The 21,111-nt window shown below is 57.1% G+C and overlaps 1 protein-coding gene across 1 annotated transcript in view; it reads right to left on the minus strand.

Annotated features, from left to right (window-relative positions):
* The window catches only part of TMEM132A (transmembrane protein 132A), a 79,795-nt gene extending 70,274 nt beyond the window's left edge, over positions 1-9,521 (minus strand). The window contains exon 1 of the mRNA XM_066586663.1: positions 9,388-9,521. Coding sequence (XP_066442760.1) covers positions 9,388-9,433 — 46 coding nt within the window. The 5' untranslated portion in view covers positions 9,434-9,521. The remainder of the gene's footprint in view (positions 1-9,387) is intronic.
* Between the last annotated feature and the right edge of the window lie 11,590 nt (positions 9,522-21,111).

Raw genomic sequence — 21,111 nt, forward strand, 5'->3', positions numbered from 1 at the left:
TACCTTCGACCAGATTGCCGGTTGGTGCTGACCCCTGCAAATGAGGGGCGGGCATTTGAGTATGTAAACCCGGGCTGTGTAGCCGGAGACATATTGGCACACTGACATGCTGTCAGACAACATGGCGATATGACCATCGTCTCTGCCGTTATCATGACAGCTGGATTACCTGGATGTAAACTTTTATTATTTTGTTCTCACGCTGACTTGGCTCCTGATGAGAGGTCTATTAAATTAACCTTAAGGTCCATGTACACGAAACGATTATTGCTCAAAAGCCATTGTTTGAGTGAATCGCTGTGTGTAAATGCTCCCATATTTCATACTTCAGCTGAACGATGATTTTTAGGCGAGTATAAAATCTCAGAAGACAGACTGTATGCCGTGTTTGCTGTCAATGGTGCTGTATTGTCCACGGGAGCTGCTGGTTACATTGTATTCAGCTTGCAGCCTGGAGGCAGAACAAAGGAGCTGAAAGTAGAGAACAGACACCTGCTGCTCTCTGCATACAGCTCCCGTAGGCTCATTTACATGCAAATGAAGGTGATAAACTGCTAATGGGCATTAATGTAGTGAGCCCACACAAGACGTATTTTTTCACAGTAAAAACTCTGTGTTGAGATAAACGCTGCGTGGAGTTGGATTAGCGCTGGAATTCATCCTATACATTGTAAAAGGAGAGCTCTGCACTGACAATCCACAGCATAGACTGCCATGCTGCAGAGATCTGTATAGCGGTGCAGTTCACACAGCGGCACATAAGAGTTGGTTAAGTTTCATCACTTTGCTGCAACTGTAGATGCGGTGGACTTTCTGGCAGAGTCCCCCCGCGTTTACACCGTGTGAAGATTCCGTGGCGCCTGGTAAGAATTCTCTGAAATCAGCATAGAAATCCACAAGGAAATCCAAGCGGGCTCTTAGTTGTTGGATTCGGGATTCATGGAGCTGCAGAAGTCAGTTACTGCCCTACAGGGGAAACGTGCCGCCGAAACAAGTGCGCAACCTGCGAATCCATCATGAATCACCATAAGTTTAGGCAAGTTTAGTAAGACCTGAGTAGCTGCGGGGGCTGGGATGACACCACATACATATTAGGGCCCAGGCCCACAGCTATGTTTTCACCACGTATATGTGTGCGCTGCATGGACATGTGACACAACGTGAACGGAGTCCATCAACTTTCATTCTTCCATGCGCAGCAGCGTGTAGACACTGCATATCGATACACAAGAGCAATAAATCGCAGCATGCTGCAGTACTGAACAGAGCGGGAGGGGGAAATCACATTGCGCATGTCCGGGAGCGTTTGATTCGTGGGCATGCGCGATGCCATATGTGGTCTCTGCCGACTCTGTCAGAACCTACCGGTAAGTCCGAGGGCCGGGACCCGTTTTCCAGCCCATAAATAAAATACATCTTCTTATTTGTATCCCGCAGCTCTCAGGTAATTTACCCCCAAGCTGGGAGCTCATTTCACCGACCTCGGAAGGATGGACGGCTGCTGAGTCAACCTTGAGTTGGATACCTGGACCAAGCGGGAATTGAACTTACAACCTTCAGGTCATGAGCGAGAGCTTAGGTCTGTATACTGCTGCCTTAACATTCCGGGCCACACAAGGTCATCACGGTCACACAATATTACATGTAATGGTGAAGTTGGAGAAAGGCCGGGTCGTCTTAGTTTGCTCACATCTGCGCTCGGAGCCTCCAATGAAATCCTTGACAAAGCAGCACAGCATAAGGACCTGCAACACAGTCTCTGGGGGCCGTAAGGCGCTGCGCAGGTCTGGCGTGTACCACACATGCACTGCGGGTTTTTTGGTTGGTCAGCTGAAGGAGCTGACGTACAGAAACAGTGAGCGGCAGTGTGATCCTCACACCGGCAGAGATCCAAAGACTCCCCAATCACATGAAGCGAACGCATTCTTAGTCACGTCTGCAATAACCCCGCAGAGTACCGCCACACATCTACACGCCGCAGAGCGAGTACCGTCACACGTCTACACGCCGCAGAGCGCCGACACTTATTACACAACACAATATTTGTCAGTTCTAGAAGTCCTACAGCTCCTTCCGCTCACACCCCCACCAACTCCTCCTTCCTACACCAGAAGTTTCTTCGCCTCACACCCCCACCAGCTCCTCCTTCCTACACCACGAGTTTCTTCCCCTCACACCCCCACCAGCTCCTCCTTCCCGCGCCACGAGTTTCTTCCCCTCTCACCCCGCCAGCTCCTCCTCCCCGCACGAGTTTCTTCCCCTCTCACCCCACCAGCTCCTCCTCCTCACATCACGCCAGCTCCTCCTTCCTACAACACAAGTTTCTTCCCCTCACACCCCCACCAGCTCCTCCTTCCCGCTCCACGAGTTTCTTCCCCTCACACCCCCACCAGCTCCTCCTCCCGGCACCACGAGTTTCTTCCCCTCTCACCCCACCAGCTCCTCCTCCTCACATCACGCCAGCTCCTCCTTCCTACAACACAAGTTTCTTCCCCTCACACCCCCACCAGCTCCTCCTCCCCGCACCACGAGTTTCTTCCCCTCACACCCCCACCAGCTCCTCCTCCCCGCACCACGAGTTTCTTCCCCTCACACCCCCACCAGCTCCTCCTCCCGGCACCACGAGTTTCTTCCCCTCGCACCTCCACCAGCTCCTCCTCCCTGCTCCACGAGTTTCTTCCCCTCTCACCCCGCCAGCTCCTCCTCCCCGCACCACGAGTTTCTTCCCCTCTCACCCCACCAGCTCCTCCTCCTCACATCACGCCAGCTCCTCCTTCCTACAACACAAGTTTCTTCCCCTCACACCCCCACCAGCTCCTCCTCCCCGCACCACGAGTTTCTTCCCCTCACACCCCCACCAGCTCCTCCTCCCCGCACCACGAGTTTCTTCCCCTCACACTCCCACCAGCTCCTCCTCCCAGCACCACGAGTTTCTTCCCCTCACACCCCCACCAGCTCCTCCTCCCCGCACCACGAGTTTCTTCCCCTCACACCCCCACCAGCTCCTCCTTCCCGCACCACGAGTTTCTTCCCCTCACACCCCCACCAGCTCCTCCTTCCCGCACCACGAGTTTCTTCCCCTCACACCCCCACCACGAGTTTCTTCCCCTCACACCCCCACCAGCTCCTCCTTCCCGCACCACGAGTTTCTTCCCCTCACACCCCCACCACGAGTTTCTTCCCCTCACACCCCCACCAGCTCCTCCTTCCTACACCACGAGTTTCTTCCCCTCGCACCCCCACCAGCTCCTCCTTCCCACACCACGAGTTTCTTCCCCTCACACCCCCACCAGCTCCTCCTTCCCACCCCACGAGTTTCTTCCCCTCACACCCCCACCCGCTCCTCCTTCCCACACCACGAGTTTCTTCCCCTCACACCCCCACCCGCTCCTCCTTCCCACACCACGAGTTTCTTCCCCTCACACCCCCACCCGCTCCTCCTTCCCACACCACGAGTTTCTTCCCCTCACACCCCCACCAGCTCCTCCTTCCCGCACCACGAGTTTCTTCCCCTCACACCCCCACCAGCTCCTCCTTCCCGCACCACGAGTTTCTTCCCCTCACACCCCCACCAGCTCCTCCTTCCTACACCACGAGTTTCTTCCCCTCACACCCACACCAGCTCCTCCCCCCGCTCCACGAGTTTCTTCCCCTCACACCCCACCAGCTCCTTCTCCCGGCACCACGAGTTTCTTCCCCTCACACCCCCACCAGCTCCTCCTTCCCACACCACGAGTTTCTTCCCTCACACCCCCACCAGCTCCTCCTTCCCACACCACGAGTTTCTTCCCCTCACACCCCCACCAGCTCCTCCTTCCCACACCACGACTTTCTTCCCCTCACACCCCCACCAGCTCCTCCTTCCTACACCACGACTTTCTTCCCCTCATGCCCCGCCAGCTTCTCTCACTTACACCCCACTAGCTCCTTCTTCGGCATCTTCACCTCACATCAGCTCCCCTTCTTCTCCAGTTCCTTCCCCTCACACCCCGCCAGCTCCTCCTCCTCACAACACGCCAGCTCCTCCTTCCTACAACACAAGTTTCTTCCCCTCACACCCCCACCAGCTCCTCCTCCCGGCACCACGAGTTTCTTCCCCTCACACCCCCACCAGCTCCTCCTCCCGGCACCACGAGTTTCTTCCCCTCACACCCCCACCAGCTCCTCCTCCCGGCACCACGAGTTTCTTCCCCTCACACCCCCACCAGCTCCTCCTCCCGCCACCACGAGTTTCTTCCCCTCACACCCCCACCAGCTCCTCCTCCCCGCACCACGAGTTTCTTCCCCTCACACCCCCACCAGCTCCTCCTTCCCGCACCACGAGTTTCTTCCCCTCACACCCCCACCAGCTCCTCCTTCCCGCACCACGAGTTTCTTCCCCTCACACCCCCACCAGCTCCTCCTCCCCGCACCACGAGTTTCTTCCTCTCACACCCCCACCAGCTCCTCCTTCCCGCACCACGAGTTTCTTCCCCTCACACCCCCACCACGAGTTTCTTCCCCTCACACCCCCACCACGAGTTTCTTCCCCTCACACCCCCACCAGCTCCTCCTTCCTACACCACGAGTTTCTTCCCCTCGCACCCCCACCAGCTCCTCCTTCCCACACCACGAGTTTCTTCCCCTCACACCCCCACCAGCTCCTCCTTCCCACACGAGTTTCTTCCCCTCACACCCCCACCCGCTCCTCCTTCCCACACCACGAGTTTCTTCCCCTCACACCCCCACCCGCTCCTCCTTCCCACACCACGAGTTTCTTCCCCTCACACCCCCACCAGCTCCTCCTTCCCGCACCACGAGTTTCTTCCCCTCACACCCCCACCAGCTCCTCCTTCCCGCACCACGAGTTTCTTCCCCTCACACCCCCACCAGCTCCTCCTTCCTACACCACGAGTTTCTTCCCCTCACACCCACACCAGCTCCTCCTCCCCGCTCCACGAGTTTCTTCCCCTCTCACCCCGCCAGCTCCTCCCCCCGCTCCACGAGTTTCTTCCCCTCACACCCCCACCAGCTCCTTCTCCCGGCACCACGAGTTTCTTCCCCTCACACCCCCACCAGCTCCTCCTTCCCACACCACGAGTTTCTTCCCCTCACACCCCCACCAGCTCCTCCTTCCCACACCACGAGTTTCTTCCCCTCACACCCCCACCAGCTCCTCCTTCCCACACCACGAGTTTCTTCCCCTCACACCCCCACCAGCTCCTCCTTCCCACACCACGACTTTCTTCCCCTCACACCCCCACCAGCTCCTCCTTCCTACACCACGACTTTCTTCCCCTCATGCCCCGCCAGCTTCTCTCACTTACACCCCACTAGCTCCTTCTTCGGCATCTTCACCTCACATCCCATCAGCTCCCCTTCTTCTCCAGTTCCTTCCCCTCACACCCCGCCAGCTCCTCCTTCCTACAACACAAGTTTCTTCCCCTCATACCCCCACCAGCTCCTCCTCCCGGCACCACGAGTTTCTTCCCCTCACACCCCCACCAGCTCCTCCTCCCGGCACCACGAGTTTCTTCCCCTCACACCCCCACCAGCTCCTCCTCCCGGCACCACGAGTTTCTTCCCCTCACACCCCCACCAGCTCCTCCTCCCCGCACCACGAGTTTCTTCCCCTCACACCCCCACCAGCTCCTCCTCCCCGCACCACGAGTTTCTTCCCCTAACACCCCCACCAGCTCCTCCTCCCCGCACCACGAGTTTCTTCCCCTCACACCCCCACCAGCTCCTCCTCCCGGCACCACGAGTTTCTTCCCCTCACACCCCCACCAGCTCCTCCTCCCGGCACCACGAGTTTCTTCCCCTCACACCCCCACCAGCTCCTCCTTCCTACACCACGAGTTTCTTCCCCTCACACCCCCACCAGCTCCTCCTTCCCGCTCCACGAGTTTCTTCCCCTCTCACCCCGCCAGCTCCTCCTCCCCGCACGAGTTTCTTCCCCTCTCACCCCACCAGCTCCTCCTCCTCACATCACGCCAGCTCCTCCTTCCTACAACACAAGTTTCTTCCCCTCACACCCCCACCAGCTCCTCCTCCCCGCACCACGAGTTTCTTCCCCTCACACCCCCACCAGCTCCTCCTCCCCGCACCACGAGTTTCTTCCCCTCACACCCCCGCCAGCTCCTCCTCCCGGCACCACGAGTTTCTTCCCCTCGCACCTCCACCAGCTCCTCCTCCCCGCTCCACGAGTTTCTTCCCCTCTCACCCCGCCAGCTCCTCCTCCCCGCACCACGAGTTTCTTCCCCTCTCACCCCACCAGCTCCTCCTCCTCACATCACGCCAGCTCCTTCTTCCTACAACACAAGTTTCTTCCCCTCACACCCCCACCAGCTCCTCCTCCCCGCACGAGTTTCTTCCCCTCACACCCCCACCAGCTCCTCCTCCCCGCACCACGAGTTTCTTCCCCTCACACCCCCACCAGCTCCTCCTCCCCGCACCACGAGTTTCTTCCCCTCACACTCCCACCAGCTCCTCCTCCCAGCACCACGAGTTTCTTCCCCTCACACCCCCACCAGCTCCTCCTCCCCGCACCACGAGTTTCTTCCCCTCACACCCCCACCAGCTCCTCCTTCCAGCACCACGAGTTTCTTCCCCTCACGCCCCCACCAGCTCCTCCTTCCCGCACCACGAGTTTCTTCCCCTCACACCCCCACCACGAGTTTCTTCCCCTCACACCCCCACCAGCTCCTCCTTCCCGCACCACGAGTTTCTTCCCCTCACACCCCCACCACGAGTTTCTTCCCCTCACACCCCCACCAGCTCCTCCTTCCTACACCACGAGTTTCTTCCCCTCGCACCCCCACCAGCTCCTCCTTCCCACACCACGAGTTTCTTCCCCTCACACCCCCACCAGCTCCTCCTTCCCACACCACGAGTTTCTTCCCCTCACACCCCCACCCGCTCCTCCTTCCCACACCACGAGTTTCTTCCCCTCACACCCCCACCCGCTCCTCCTTCCCACACCACGAGTTTCTTCCCCTCACACCCCCACCCGCTCCTCCTTCCCACCCGCTCCTCCTTCCCACACCACGAGTTTCTTCCCCTCACACCCCCACCAGCTCCTCCTTCCCGCACCACGAGTTTCTTCCCCTCACACCCCCACCAGCTCCTCCTTCCCGCACCACGAGTTTCTTCCCCTCACACCCCCACCAGCTCCTCCTTCCCACACCACGAGTTTCTTCCCCTCACACCCACACCAGCTCCTCCTCCCCGCTCCACGAGTTTCTTCCCCTCTCACCCCGCCAGCTCCTCCCCTGCTCCACGAGTTTCTTCCCCTCACACCCCCACCAGCTCCTTCTCCCGGCACCACGAGTTTCTTCCTCTCACACCCCCACCAGCTCCTCCTTCCCACACCACGAGTTTCTTCTCCTCACACCCCCACCAGCTCCTCCTTCCCACACCACGAGTTTCTTCCCCTCACACCCCCACCAGCTCCTCCTTCCCACACCACGAGTTTCTTCCCCTCACACCCCCACCCGCTCCTCCTTCCCACACCACGAGTTTCTTCCCCTCACACCCCCACCAGCTCCTCCTTCCCGCACCACGAGTTTCTTCCCCTCACACCCCCACCAGCTCCTCCTTCCCGCACCACGAGTTTCTTCCCCTCACACCCCCACCAGCTCCTCCTTCCCACACCACGAGTTTCTTCCCCTCACACCCACACCAGCTCCTCCTCCCCGCTCCACGAGTTTCTTCCCCTCTCACCCCGCCAGCTCCTCCCCCCGCTCCACGAGTTTCTTCCCCTCACACCCCCACCAGCTCCTTCTCCCGGCACCACGAGTTTCTTCCTCTCACACCCCCACCAGCTCCTCCTTCCCACACCACGAGTTTCTTCCTCTCACACCCCCACCAGCTCCTCCTTCCCACACCACGACTTTCTTCCCCTCACACCCCCACCAGCTCCTCCTTCCTACACCACGACTTTCTTCCCCTCATGCCCCGCCAGCTTCTCTCACTCACACCCCACTAGCTCCTTCTTCGGCATCTTCACCTCACATCCCATCAGCTCCCCTTCTTCTCCAGTTCCTTCCCCTCACACCCCGCCAGCTCCTCCTCCTCACACCCCCACCAGCTCCTCCTCCCGGCACCACGAGTTTCTTCTCCTCACACCCCCACCAGCTCCTCCTCCCGGCACCACGAGTTTCTTCCCCTCACACCCCCACCAGCTCCTCCTCCCGGCACCACGAGTTTCTTCCCCTCACACCCCCACCAGCTCCTCCTCCCGGCACCACGAGTTTCTTCCCCTCACACCCCCACCAGCTCCTCCTCCCGGAACCACGAGTTTCTTCCCCTCACACGCCCACCAGCTCCTCCTCCCGGCACCACGAGTTTCTTCCCCTCACACCCCCACCAGCTCCTCCTCCCGGCACCACGAGTTTCTTCCCCTCACACCCCCACCAGCTCCTCCTCCCGGCACCACGAGTTTCTTCCCCTCACACCCCCACCAGCTCCTCCTCCCGGCACCACGAGTTTCTTCCCCTCACACCCCCACCAGCTCCTCCTCCCGGAACCACGAGTTTCTTCCCCTCACACCCCCACCAGCTCCTCCTCCCGGCACCACGAGTTTCTTCCCCTCACACCCCCACCAGCTCCTCCTCCCGGCACCACGAGTTTCTTCCCCTCACCCCCCCACCAGCTCCCCCCCCCCGCTCCACGAGTTTCTTCCCTTCACACCCCCGCTCCACGAGTTTCTTCCCTTCACACCCCCACTCCACGAGTTTCTTCCCTTCACATCCCCACCAGCTCCTCCCCCCCGCTTCACGAGTTTCTTCCCCTCACACCCCCACCAGCTCCTCCTTCCTACACCACGAGTTTCTTCCCCTCACAGCCCCACCAGCTTCTCTCACTTACACCCCACTAGCTCCTTCTCCGGCATCTTCTCCTCACATCCCATCAGCTCCCCTTCTCCAGTTCCTGCCACTCCCACCCTGCCAGCCCCTCCTCCTCCTCCTCACCAGCCCCTCCTCCTCGCACTGCTGCCTCCTTACCCCACATCTTCTGTTCGCACCCCACCAGCCCCCTCCCCTCCAGCATCTCCTCCTCACACCCCACCAGCTCCTTCCACAGCATCTTCTTTCCCTCGCACCCCCCAGCAGACCCTTCCCATCGCGCCCTCCAGTGCACCCTTCTCTTTCTGATCAGGCGGACCCTTCCTTCCCCCCCCCCCCCCCCCCGGCGGACCCTTCTCTTACCACCCAGGCGGACGCTTCCCCTCGAGCCCCCAGCGGACCCCTCTAATACCGCCCCAGTGGTCCCAGCCCCTCACACCCGGCCAGTAGGTTTCCTGCAACTTGTGGTACAACAGGGTGTTGCTTTCCCTGAGAAGAACCTGTAAGTTGTGTCACCTACCGCCATTCACAGCGCCACATGCATAACAAAGGACGGGCGTACCTTGTGTGAGGCCGAGGAAGCCTAGGAGCAGCGCCAGAGCGCCCATGGTCTCCTCGGAGCGGCGCCGCCGGCGGACTAGGGGGTGTCAGCCATGACCGGCCGCACGCACAGCCCCGGCAGCCTGCAGACAATGCCAGACAACAGAGGGCGGGGCAGCGGGGCGGAGCCACACAGCACGGGGGGCGGGGCTCCGTAGCCACACGTCCGGCGAGATGTCACCGCGGCACAGGCGGCAATGACCGCTGCAGGCTGTGAGGAGGCGCCCGTCCGCGGCTGCTGACATGTACCGCCGAGCATCAACGTCCACACTGTGAGAGACCCCGCAGCAGTGGGCAGAGGGGCGGCATATACCGGGGAGTAGTACAACGTGAGAGACCCCGCGGCTCCGGGGAGAGGGGCGGCATATACCGGGGAGTAGTACAACGTGGGAGACGCCGCGGCTCTGGGGAGAGGGGCGGCATATACCGGGTAGTAGTACAACATAGGAGACCCTGCGAGGGAGAGGGGCGGCATATACCGGGGAGCAGTACAACGTGAGAGACCCCGCGGCTCCGGGGAGAGAGGCGGCATATACCGGGGAGTAGTATAACGTGAGAGACCCCGCGGCTCCGGGGAGAGGGGTGGCATATACCGGGGAGTACTACAACGTAGGAGACCCTGCGGGGGAAGAGAGGCGGCGTATACCGGGGAGCAGTACAACGTGGGAGACCCAGCGGCTCCGGGGAGAGGGGCGGCGTATACCGGGGAGTAGTACAACGTGGGAGACCCCGCGGCTCCGGGAGAGGGGCGGCGTATGTCGGAGAGTAGTACAACTTGAGAGACCCCGCGGCTCCTGGGAGAGAGGCGGCGTATGTCGGAGAGTAGTACAACTTGAGAGACCCCGCGGCTCCGGGGAGAGAGGCGGCGTATGTCGGAGAGTAGTACAACTTGAGAGACCCCGCGGCTCCGGGGAGAGAGGCGGCATATACCGGGGAGTACTGCAACATAGGAGACCCTGCGGGGGGAGAGCGGCGGCGTATACCGGGGAGCAGTACAACGTGGGAGACCCAGCGGCTCCGGGTAGTAGTACAACGTGGGAGACCCCGCGGCTCCGGGGAGAGGGGCAGCGTATACCGGGGAGTAGTACAACGTGAGAGACCCCGCGGCTCCGGGTAGTAGTACAACCTGAGAGACCCTGCAGCTCCGGGTAGTAGTACAACCTGAGAGAACTCGGGGAGAGGAGCGGCGTATACCCGGGAGTAGTATAGCGTGAGAGACCCCGCGGCTCCTGGGAGAGGGGTGGCATATACCGGGGAGTACTACAACGTAGGAGACCCCGCGGCTCCTGGGAGAGGGGCGGCATATACCGGGGAGTAGTACAACGTGAGAGACCCCGCGGCTCTGGGGAGAGGGGTGGCATATACCGGGTAGTAGTACAACGTGAGAGACCCTGCGGCTCCTGGGAGAGGGGCGGCATATACCGGGTAGTAGTACAACGTGAGAGACCCTGCGGCTCTGGGGAGAGGGGCGGCATATACCGGGTAGTAGTACAACGTGAGAGACTATGCGGCTCCTGGGAGAGGGGCGGCATATACCGGGGAGTACTACAACATAGGAGACCCTGCGGGGGAGAGGGGCGGCGTATACCGGGGAGCAGTGCAACGTGAGAGACCCCGCGGCTCCTGGGAGAGGGGTGGCATATACCGGGGAGTAGTACAACGTGGGAGACCCCGTGGCTCCGGGGAGAGAGGCGGCGTATATCGGAGAGTAGTACAACTTGAGAGACCCCGCGGCTCCTGGGAGAGGGGTGGCATATACCGGGGAGTACTGCAACATAGGAGACCCTGCGGGGGGAGAGCGGCGGCGTATACCGGGGAGCAGTACAACGTGGGAGACCCAGCGGCTCCGGGTAGTAGTACAACGTGGGAGACCCCGCGGCTCCGGGGAGAGGGGCAGCGTATACCGGGGAGTAGTACAACGTGAGAGACCCCGCGGCTCCGGGTAGTAGTACAACCTGAGAGACCCTGCAGCTCCGGGTAGTAGTACAACCTGAGAGAACTCGGAGAGAAGGGCAGTGTGTACCGGGGAGTAGTACAACGTGAGAGACCCCGCGGCTCCGGGTAGTAGTACAACCTGAGAGACCCTGCAGCTCCGGGTAGTAGTACAACCTGAGAGAACTCGGGCAGAAGGGCAGTGTGTACCGGGGAGTAGTACAACGTGAGAGACCCCGCGGCATCGGGGAGAGGGGCGGCGTATACCTGGGAGCAGTACAATGTGAGAGATCCCGCGGCTCCGGGGAGAGGGGCAGCGTATACCGAGGAGTAGTACAACGTGAGAGATCCCGCGGCTCCGGGGAGAGGGGCGGCGTATACCGGGGAGTAGTACAACATGAGAGATCCCGCGGCTCCGGGGAGAGGGGCGGCGTATACTGGGGAGTAGTACAATGCGGGAGAGTCAGCGGCTCAGGGTATTAGTACAACCTGAGAGAACTCGGGGAGAAGGGCAGTGTGTACCGGGGAGTAGTACAACGTAGGAGACCCCGCGGCACTGGGGAGAGGGGCGGCGTATACCTGGGAGCAGTACAATGTGAGAGACCCCGCGGCTCTGGGGAGAGGGGCAGTGTATACCGGGGAGTAGTACAACGTGAGAGACCCCGCGGCTCTGGGGAGAGGGGCAGCGTATACCGGGGAGTAGTACAACGTGAGAGACCCCGCGGCTCCGGGGAGAGGGGCGGCATATACCGGGGAGTAGTACAACGTGGGAGACGCCGCGGCTCTGGGGAGAGGGGCGGCATATACCGGGTAGTAGTACAACATAGGAGACCCTGCGAGGGAGAGGGGCGGCATATACCGGGGAGCAGTACAACGTGAGAGACCCCGCGGCTCCGGGGAGAGAGGCGGCATATACCGGGGAGTAGTATAACGTGAGAGACCCCGCGGCTCCGGGGAGAGGGGTGGCATATACCGGGGAGTACTACAACGTAGGAGACCCTGCGGGGGAAGAGAGGCGGCGTATACCGGGGAGCAGTACAACGTGGGAGACCCAGCGGCTCCGGGGAGAGGGGCGGCGTATACCGGGGAGTAGTACAACGTGGGAGACCCCGCGGCTCCGGGAGAGGGGCGGCGTATGTCGGAGAGTAGTACAACTTGAGAGACCCCGCGGCTCCTGGGAGAGAGGCGGCGTATGTCGGAGAGTAGTACAACTTGAGAGACCCCGCGGCTCCGGGGAGAGAGGCGGCGTATGTCGGAGAGTAGTACAACTTGAGAGACCCCGCGGCTCCGGGGAGAGAGGCGGCATATACCGGGGAGTACTGCAACATAGGAGACCCTGCGGGGGGAGAGCGGCGGCGTATACCGGGGAGCAGTACAACGTGGGAGACCCAGCGGCTCCGGGTAGTAGTACAACGTGGGAGACCCCGCGGCTCCGGGGAGAGGGGCAGCGTATACCGGGGAGTAGTACAACGTGAGAGACCCCGCGGCTCCGGGTAGTAGTACAACCTGAGAGACCCTGCAGCTCCGGGTAGTAGTACAACCTGAGAGAACTCGGGGAGAGGAGCGGCGTATACCCGGGAGTAGTATAGCGTGAGAGACCCCGCGGCTCCTGGGAGAGGGGTGGCATATACCGGGGAGTACTACAACGTAGGAGACCCCGCGGCTCCTGGGAGAGGGGCGGCATATACCGGGGAGTAGTACAACGTGAGAGACCCCGCGGCTCTGGGGAGAGGGGTGGCATATACCGGGTAGTAGTACAACGTGAGAGACCCTGCGGCTCCTGGGAGAGGGGCGGCATATACCGGGTAGTAGTACAACGTGAGAGACCCTGCGGCTCTGGGGAGAGGGGCGGCATATACCGGGTAGTAGTACAACGTGAGAGACTATGCGGCTCCTGGGAGAGGGGCGGCATATACCGGGGAGTACTACAACATAGGAGACCCTGCGGGGGAGAGGGGCGGCGTATACCGGGGAGCAGTGCAACGTGAGAGACCCCGCGGCTCCTGGGAGAGGGGTGGCATATACCGGGGAGTAGTACAACGTGGGAGACCCCGTGGCTCCGGGGAGAGAGGCGGCGTATATCGGAGAGTAGTACAACTTGAGAGACCCCGCGGCTCCTGGGAGAGGGGTGGCATATACCGGGGAGTACTGCAACATAGGAGACCCTGCGGGGGGAGAGCGGCGGCGTATACCGGGGAGCAGTACAACGTGGGAGACCCAGCGGCTCCGGGTAGTAGTACAACGTGGGAGACCCCGCGGCTCCGGGGAGAGGGGCAGCGTATACCGGGGAGTAGTACAACGTGAGAGACCCCGCGGCTCCGGGTAGTAGTACAACCTGAGAGACCCTGCAGCTCCGGGTAGTAGTACAACCTGAGAGAACTCGGAGAGAAGGGCAGTGTGTACCGGGGAGTAGTACAACGTGAGAGACCCCGCGGCTCCGGGTAGTAGTACAACCTGAGAGACCCTGCAGCTCCGGGTAGTAGTACAACCTGAGAGAACTCGGGCAGAAGGGCAGTGTGTACCGGGGAGTAGTACAACGTGAGAGACCCCGCGGCATCGGGGAGAGGGGCGGCGTATACCTGGGAGCAGTACAATGTGAGAGATCCCGCGGCTCCGGGGAGAGGGGCAGCGTATACCGAGGAGTAGTACAACGTGAGAGATCCCGCGGCTCCGGGGAGAGGGGCGGCGTATACCGGGGAGTAGTACAACATGAGAGATCCCGCGGCTCCGGGGAGAGGGGCGGCGTATACTGGGGAGTAGTACAATGCGGGAGAGTCAGCGGCTCAGGGTATTAGTACAACCTGAGAGAACTCGGGGAGAAGGGCAGTGTGTACCGGGGAGTAGTACAACGTAGGAGACCCCGCGGCACTGGGGAGAGGGGCGGCGTATACCTGGGAGCAGTACAATGTGAGAGACCCCGCGGCTCTGGGGAGAGGGGCAGTGTATACCGGGGAGTAGTACAACGTGAGAGACCCCGCGGCTCTGGGGAGAGGGGCAGCGTATACCGGGGAGTAGTACAACGTGAGAGACCCCGCGGCTCCGGGTAGTAGTACAACGTAGGAGACCCCGCGGTTCCAGGGAGTAGTACAACGTGGAAGACCACGCGGCTTCAGGGAGAGGGGCAGCGTATACCGGGGAGTAGTACAACGTGAGAGACCCCGCGGCTCCGGGTAGTAGTACAACGTAGGAGACCCCGCGGTTCCAGGGAGTAGTACAACGTGGAAGACCACGCGGCTTCAGGGAGAGGGGCAGCGTATACCGGGGAGTAGTACAACGTGAGAGTCTCCGGGAAGTGGGGTGGCATATACCGGGGAGTAGTACAATGTGGGATACACAGCGGCTCCGGGTAGTAGTACAACCTGAGAGACCCTGCGGCTCCGGGTAGTAGTACAACCTGAGAGAACTCGGAGAGAAGGGCAGTGTGTATCGGGGAGTAGTACAACGTGAGAGACCCCGTGGCTCTGGGGAGAGGGGCAGTGTATACCGGGGAGTAGTACAACATGAGAGACCCCGCGGCTTCGGGGAGAGGGGCGGCGTATACCGGGGAGCGGTACAACGTGAGAGACCCCGTGGCTCTGGGGAGAGGGGCAGTGTATACCGGGGAGTAGTACAACATGAGAGACCCCGCGGCTTCGGGGAGAGGGGCGGCGTATACCGGGGAGTAGTACAACGTGAGAGACCCCACGTCTCCGGGGAGAGGGGTGGCATATACCGGGGAGTACTACAACGTAGGAGACCCTGCGGGGGGCGAGGGGCGGCGTATATCGGGGAGTAGTACAACTTGGGAGACCCCGCGGCACCGAGTAGTAGTAGTACAACGTGAGAGACCCCGCGGCTCCGGGGAGAGGGGCAGCGTATACCGGGGAGTAGTACAACGTGAGAGATCCCGCGGCTCCAGGGAGAGGGGCGGCGTATACCGGGGAGTAGTACAACATGAGAGATCCCGCGGCTGCAGGGAGAGGGGCGGCGTATACCGGGGAGTAGTACAACGTAAGAGACCCCACGACTCCGGGGAGAGGGGTGGCGTATACCGGGGAGTAGTACAACATGAGAGACCCCACGGCTCCGGGGAGAGGGGCAGCGTATACCGGGGAGTAGTACAACGTGAGAGATCCCGCGGCTTCGGGGAGAGGGGCGGCGTATCCGGGGAGTAGTACAATGTGAGAGACCCCGCTGCTCCGGGGAGAGGGGCGGCATATGCCGGGGAGTAGTACAATGTGGGAGACCCCGCGGCTTCGGGGAGAGGTGCGGCATATACCAGGGAGTAGTACAACGTGGGAGACCCCGCGGCTCCGGGGAGAGGGGCAGCGTATACCGGGGAGTAGTACAACGTGGGAGGCCCCACGGCTCCGGGGAGAGGGGCAGCGTATACCGGGGAGTAGTACAACGTGAGAGATCCCGCGGCTCCGGGGAGAGGGGCGGCGTATACCGGGGAGTAGTACAACATGAGAGATCCCGCAGCTCCAGGGAGAGGGGTGGCGTATACCGGGGAGTAGTACAACGTGAGAGACCCCACGGCTCCGGGGAGAGGGGCGGCATATACCGGGGAGTAGTACAACGTGGGAGACCCCGCGGCTCTGGGGAGAGGGGCAGCATATACCGGGGAGTAGTACAACGTGGGAGACCCCGCGGCTCCTGGGAGAGGGGCGGCATATACCAGGGAGTACTACAACATAGGAGACCCTGCGGGGAGAGAGGAGCGGCATATACCGGGGATTTGTACAACGTGAGAGACCCCGCGGCTCCGGGGAGAGGGGCGGCATATACCGGGGAGTAGTATAACGTGAGAGACCCCGCGGCTCCTGGGAGAGGGGCGGCATATACCAGGGAGTACTACAACATAGGAGACCCTGCGGGGAGAGAGGGGCGGCATATACCGGGGATTTGTACAACGTGAGAGACCCCGCGGCTCCGGGGAGAGGGGCGGCATATACCGCGGAGTAGTACAACGTGGGAGACCCCGCGGCTCCGGGTAGTAGTACAACGTGGGAGACCCCGCGGCTCCGGGTAGTAGTACAACGTGGGAGACCCCGCGGCTTCTGGAGAGGGGCAGCGTATACCGGGGAGTAGTACAACGTGGGAGAGACAGCGGCTCCGGGTAGTAGTACAACCTGAGAGAACTCGGGCAGAAGGGCAGTGTGTACCGGGGAGTAGTACAACGTAGGAGACCCCGCGGCACTGGGGAGAGGGGCGGCGTATACTGGGGAGCAGTACAACGTGAGAGACCCCGCGGCTCCGGGTAGTAGTACAACGTATATTTTCACTATTTGCTTATATTCTTCATTCTTTGTTCATTCCTTTTCTTATTCTTTTTAGTATTTTCCACCTTATTATATAAACAAGACCTACAACCCCACGATGCTGAAGTTGGTTTCTTGTTCACTGGAACTTCTTTTTCCCTCCTCGATTAATGAGAACTTATTTTACTAATACAGTGTGTTGCAGGGACGTGGGCATCAGCGGCACACACCTGTGTTAATATAGTGTGTTGCAGGGAGGCGGGCATCAGCGGGAACACAGCTGTGTTAATATAGTAGGTTGCAGGGACGCGGGCATTAGCGGGCACACACCAGTGTTAATATAGTGTGTTGCAGGGACGCGGGTATCAGCGGGCACACCTGTGTTAATATAGTGTGTTGCAGGGACACGGGCATCAGCGGGCACACCTGTGTTAATATAGTATGTTGCAGGGATGCCGGCACACACCTGTGTTAATATACTATGTTGCAGGGTTGTGGGCATCAGCGGGCACACACCTGTGTTAATATAGTATGTTGCAGGGACGCTGGGATCAGCGGGCACACACCTGTGTTAATATAGTATGTTGCAGGGACGCTGGCATCAGCGGGCACACACCTGTGTTAATATAGTGTGTTGCGGGCATCAGCGGGCACACACCTGTGTTAATATAGTGTGTTGCGGGCATCAGCGGGCACACACCTGTGTTAATATAGTGTGTTGCGGACATCAGCGGGCACACACCTGTGTTAATATAGTATGTTGCAGGGACGCTGGCATCAGTGGGCACACACCTGTGTTAATAGTGTGTTGCGGGCATCAGCGGGCACACACCTGTGTTAATATAGTGTGTTGCGGGCATCAGCGGGCACACACCTGTGTTAGTGCTTTGAATTAGTAACTGGTTTCTCTGAAAGATTAAATGAGTTTTCACCGGTGATCTGACGCTGTCGGCATGCAGAGCGGGATGTCTGTTCACATCTAGTCCAGCCTGCCCCAAAGTTCTTCTGGACACACAAGCTGGCATAAAAATGGGCAGACGGACACGTATTAATTGTATGAATAAGTATTGTTCATTCATTGTGAGGCTGAACATATTACAACATGTAGGGATTGGGGAGCTACACAATAATATCTGTAGACACCAAATATAACAGAAGCCACTGAAGATCTATTACTGAGGGAAACAGAGGAAGCCGCAAATCACAAGGAGGCCATTATTATGGGGGACTTATGTGGATATAAACTGCAGATCTCATAAAGGCAACAACTTCCTGTCAATAACTAAAGACAATTATCTTACCCAACATGTATAAGACCAACTAAGTGGACGGACATTGTGGACCTAATATGAACCAACAGACCTGACAGAATAACAGGGGTGCAGGTTGGGGGCACCTGGGAAATAGTCACCATAATATAAATACATTTTCACATTTTTTCCAATAGGGAGTTTTATAGGGGAGCTAATACAGTTTGATCAGTATATTAGTGTAGTTAGTACAGTATGATCAGTCAGTGTAGTGTTAGTGTAGTGTGATCAGTATATTAGTGTAGTGTGATCAGTATATTAGTGTAGTTAGTACAGCGTGATCAGTCAGTGTAGTGTTAGTGTAGTGTGATCAGTATATTAGTGTTGTTAGTATAGTGTGATCTGTCAGTGTAGTGTTAGTGTAGTGTGATCAGTATATTAGTGTAGTTAGTACAGTGTGATCAGTCAGTGTAGTGTTAGTATAGTGTGATCAGTATATTAGTGTAGTTTGTACAATGTGATCAGTCACTGTAGTGTTAGTGTAGTGTGATCAGTATATTAGTGTAGTTAGTACAGTATGATCAGTCAGTGTAGTGTTAGTGTAGTGTGATCAGTATATTAGTGTAGTTAGTACAGTATGATCAGTCAGTGTAGTGTTAGTGTAGTGTGATCAGTATATTAGTGTAGTTAGTACAGTATGATCAGTCAGTGTAGTGTTAGTGTAGTGTGATCAGTATATTAGAGTAGTTAGTGCAGTGTGATCAGTCAGTGTAGTGTGATCAGTATATTAGTGCAGTTAGTGCAGTGTGATCAGTCAGTGTAGTGTTAGTGTACTGTGATCAGTATATTAGTGTAGTTAGTATAGTGTGATCAGTCAGTGTAGTATTAGTGTATTGTGATCAGTATATTAGAGTAGTTAGTACAGTGTGATCAGTCAGTGTAGTGTTAGTGTAGTGTGATCAGTATATTAGTGTAGTTAGTTTAGTGTGATCAGTCACTGTAGTGTTAGTGTGGTGTGATCAGTATATTAGTGTAGTAAGTACAGTGTGATCAGTAAGTGTAGTATTAGTGTAGTGTGATCAGTATATTAGTGTAGTTAGTACAGTATAATCAGTCAGTGTAGTGTTAGTGTAGTGTGATCAGTATATTAGTATAGTTAATACAGTGTGATCAGTCAGTGTAGTGTTAGTGTAGTGTGATCAGTATATCAGTGTAGTTAGTACAGTGTGATCAGTCAGTGTAGTGTTAGTGTAGTGTGATCAGTATATCAGTGTAGTTAGTATAATGTGATCAGTCAGTGTAGTGTTAGTGTAGTGTGATCAGTATATTAGTGTAGTTAATATAGTGTGATCAGTCAGTGTAGTATTAGTGTAGTGTGATCAGTATATTAGTGTGGTTAGTACTGTGTGATCAGTCAGTGTAGTGTTAGTGTAGTGTGATCAGTATATTAGAGTAGTTAGTACAGTGTGATCAGTCAGTGTAATGTTAGTGTAGTGTTATCAGTATATTAGTCTAGTTAGTATAGTGTGATCAGTCAGTGTAGTGTTAGTGTAGTGTGATCAGTATATCAGTGTAGTTAGTATAATGTGATCAGTCAGTGTAGTGTGATCAGTATATTAGAGTAGGTAGTATAGTGTGATCAGTCAGTGTAGTGTTAGTGTAGTGTGATCAGTATATTAGTGTAGTTACATAGTAACATAGTAACATAGTTCGTAAGGCTGAATGAAGACAATGTCCATCTAGTCCAGCCTGTCTAGCCTCCTGTTTTGTTGATCCAGAGAAAGGCAAAAAACCCCAAGAGCAGAAGCCAATAGCCCTTTTGGGGAAAAAATTCCTTCCCGACTCCCTAATGGCAATCAGACTGTTCCCTGGATCAACCCCTAATAGTTCCTACCTGCCTGTATACCCGGATTAACAAATAATCTTAGATTTATATCCTGTAATATCCTTCTTCTCCAGAAAGACATCTAGTCCCCTTTTAAACTCCTCTAAGGATTTTGCCATCACCACGTCCTCAGGCAAAGAGTTCCACAGTCTAACTGCTCTTACAGTAAAGAATCCCCTTCTATGTTGGTGATGAAAGCTGCTTTTCTCTAAACGTAGCGGATGTCCTCTTGTTACCGTCGCAGTCCTGGGTATAAACAGATCATGGGAGAGATCCTTGTATTGTCCCCTCATGTACTTATACATGGCTATTTGGTTGCCTCTTAACCTTCTTTTTTCCAGAGTAAATAGTCCCAATTTGGACAGCCTCTCTGGGTATTCCAGTCCCGTCATTCCATGTATTAGTTTAGTTGTCCTTCTTTGAACCCCCTCCAATACCGTAGCATCTTTCCTGAGCACCGCTGACCACAACTGTACGCAGTATTCCATGTGAGGCCTGACAAGTGCCTTATATAAAGGAAGGATAATGTTCTCGTCCTTCACCCCTACACCTCTTTTAATGCATCCCAAAACTTTATTTGCCTTTGCAGCAGCTGATTGGCATTGGTTACTCCAGCTTAGTCTATAGTCCACTAGTACCCCCAGGTCTTTTTCCATATCACTTTTCCCTAGCTGTACCTCATTAAGTGAATATTGGTAACATCCATTCTTGCTGCCCATGTGAATAACCTTACATTTATCAACATTGGACTTCATTTGCCATTTCCCCCCCCAAGCCCCCGGCTTATCTAGGTCCGTTTGTAGCCGCACATTGTTCTCCGTTGCATTAATTATTTTGTATAATTTTGTGTCATCTGCAAATATTGATATTTTGCTGTGCAGCCCCTCTATCAGGTCATTGATAAATATATTGTACAGAATGGGGCCCAATACTGAACCCTGTGGCCCCCACTAGTGACGGTGGCCCAATCAGAATATAAACCATTTATTACCACCCTCTGCTTTCTATCATTAAGCCAATTTTTAACCCAACTACACACGTTTTCACCCAATCCAAGCTGTCTCATTTTGTATATTAGCCTATTATATGGCACGATGTCAAACGCTTTAGAGAAGTCCAGATATACTAGATCAATAGATTCTCCCTGGTCCAGCTTAGAGCTTACTTCATCGTAGAAACTGATAAGATTTGTCTGACATGAGCGACCCTTCATGAATCCATGCTGGTGAGGAGTTATTCCCTTGTTCTCCTTGAGGTGCTCATCGATGGCGTATCTCAACTCTGAATCCCCTCGAAAATTTTTCCCGTTACTGAGGTGAGACTTACCGGCCTGTAGTTGCCAGGCTTACTTTTGGTCCCCCTTTTATAAATTGGAACCA

Source organism: Eleutherodactylus coqui, chromosome 13 (genome assembly GCF_035609145.1).
Source record: "Eleutherodactylus coqui strain aEleCoq1 chromosome 13, aEleCoq1.hap1, whole genome shotgun sequence".
NCBI lineage: Eukaryota > Metazoa > Chordata > Amphibia > Anura > Eleutherodactylidae > Eleutherodactylus > Eleutherodactylus coqui.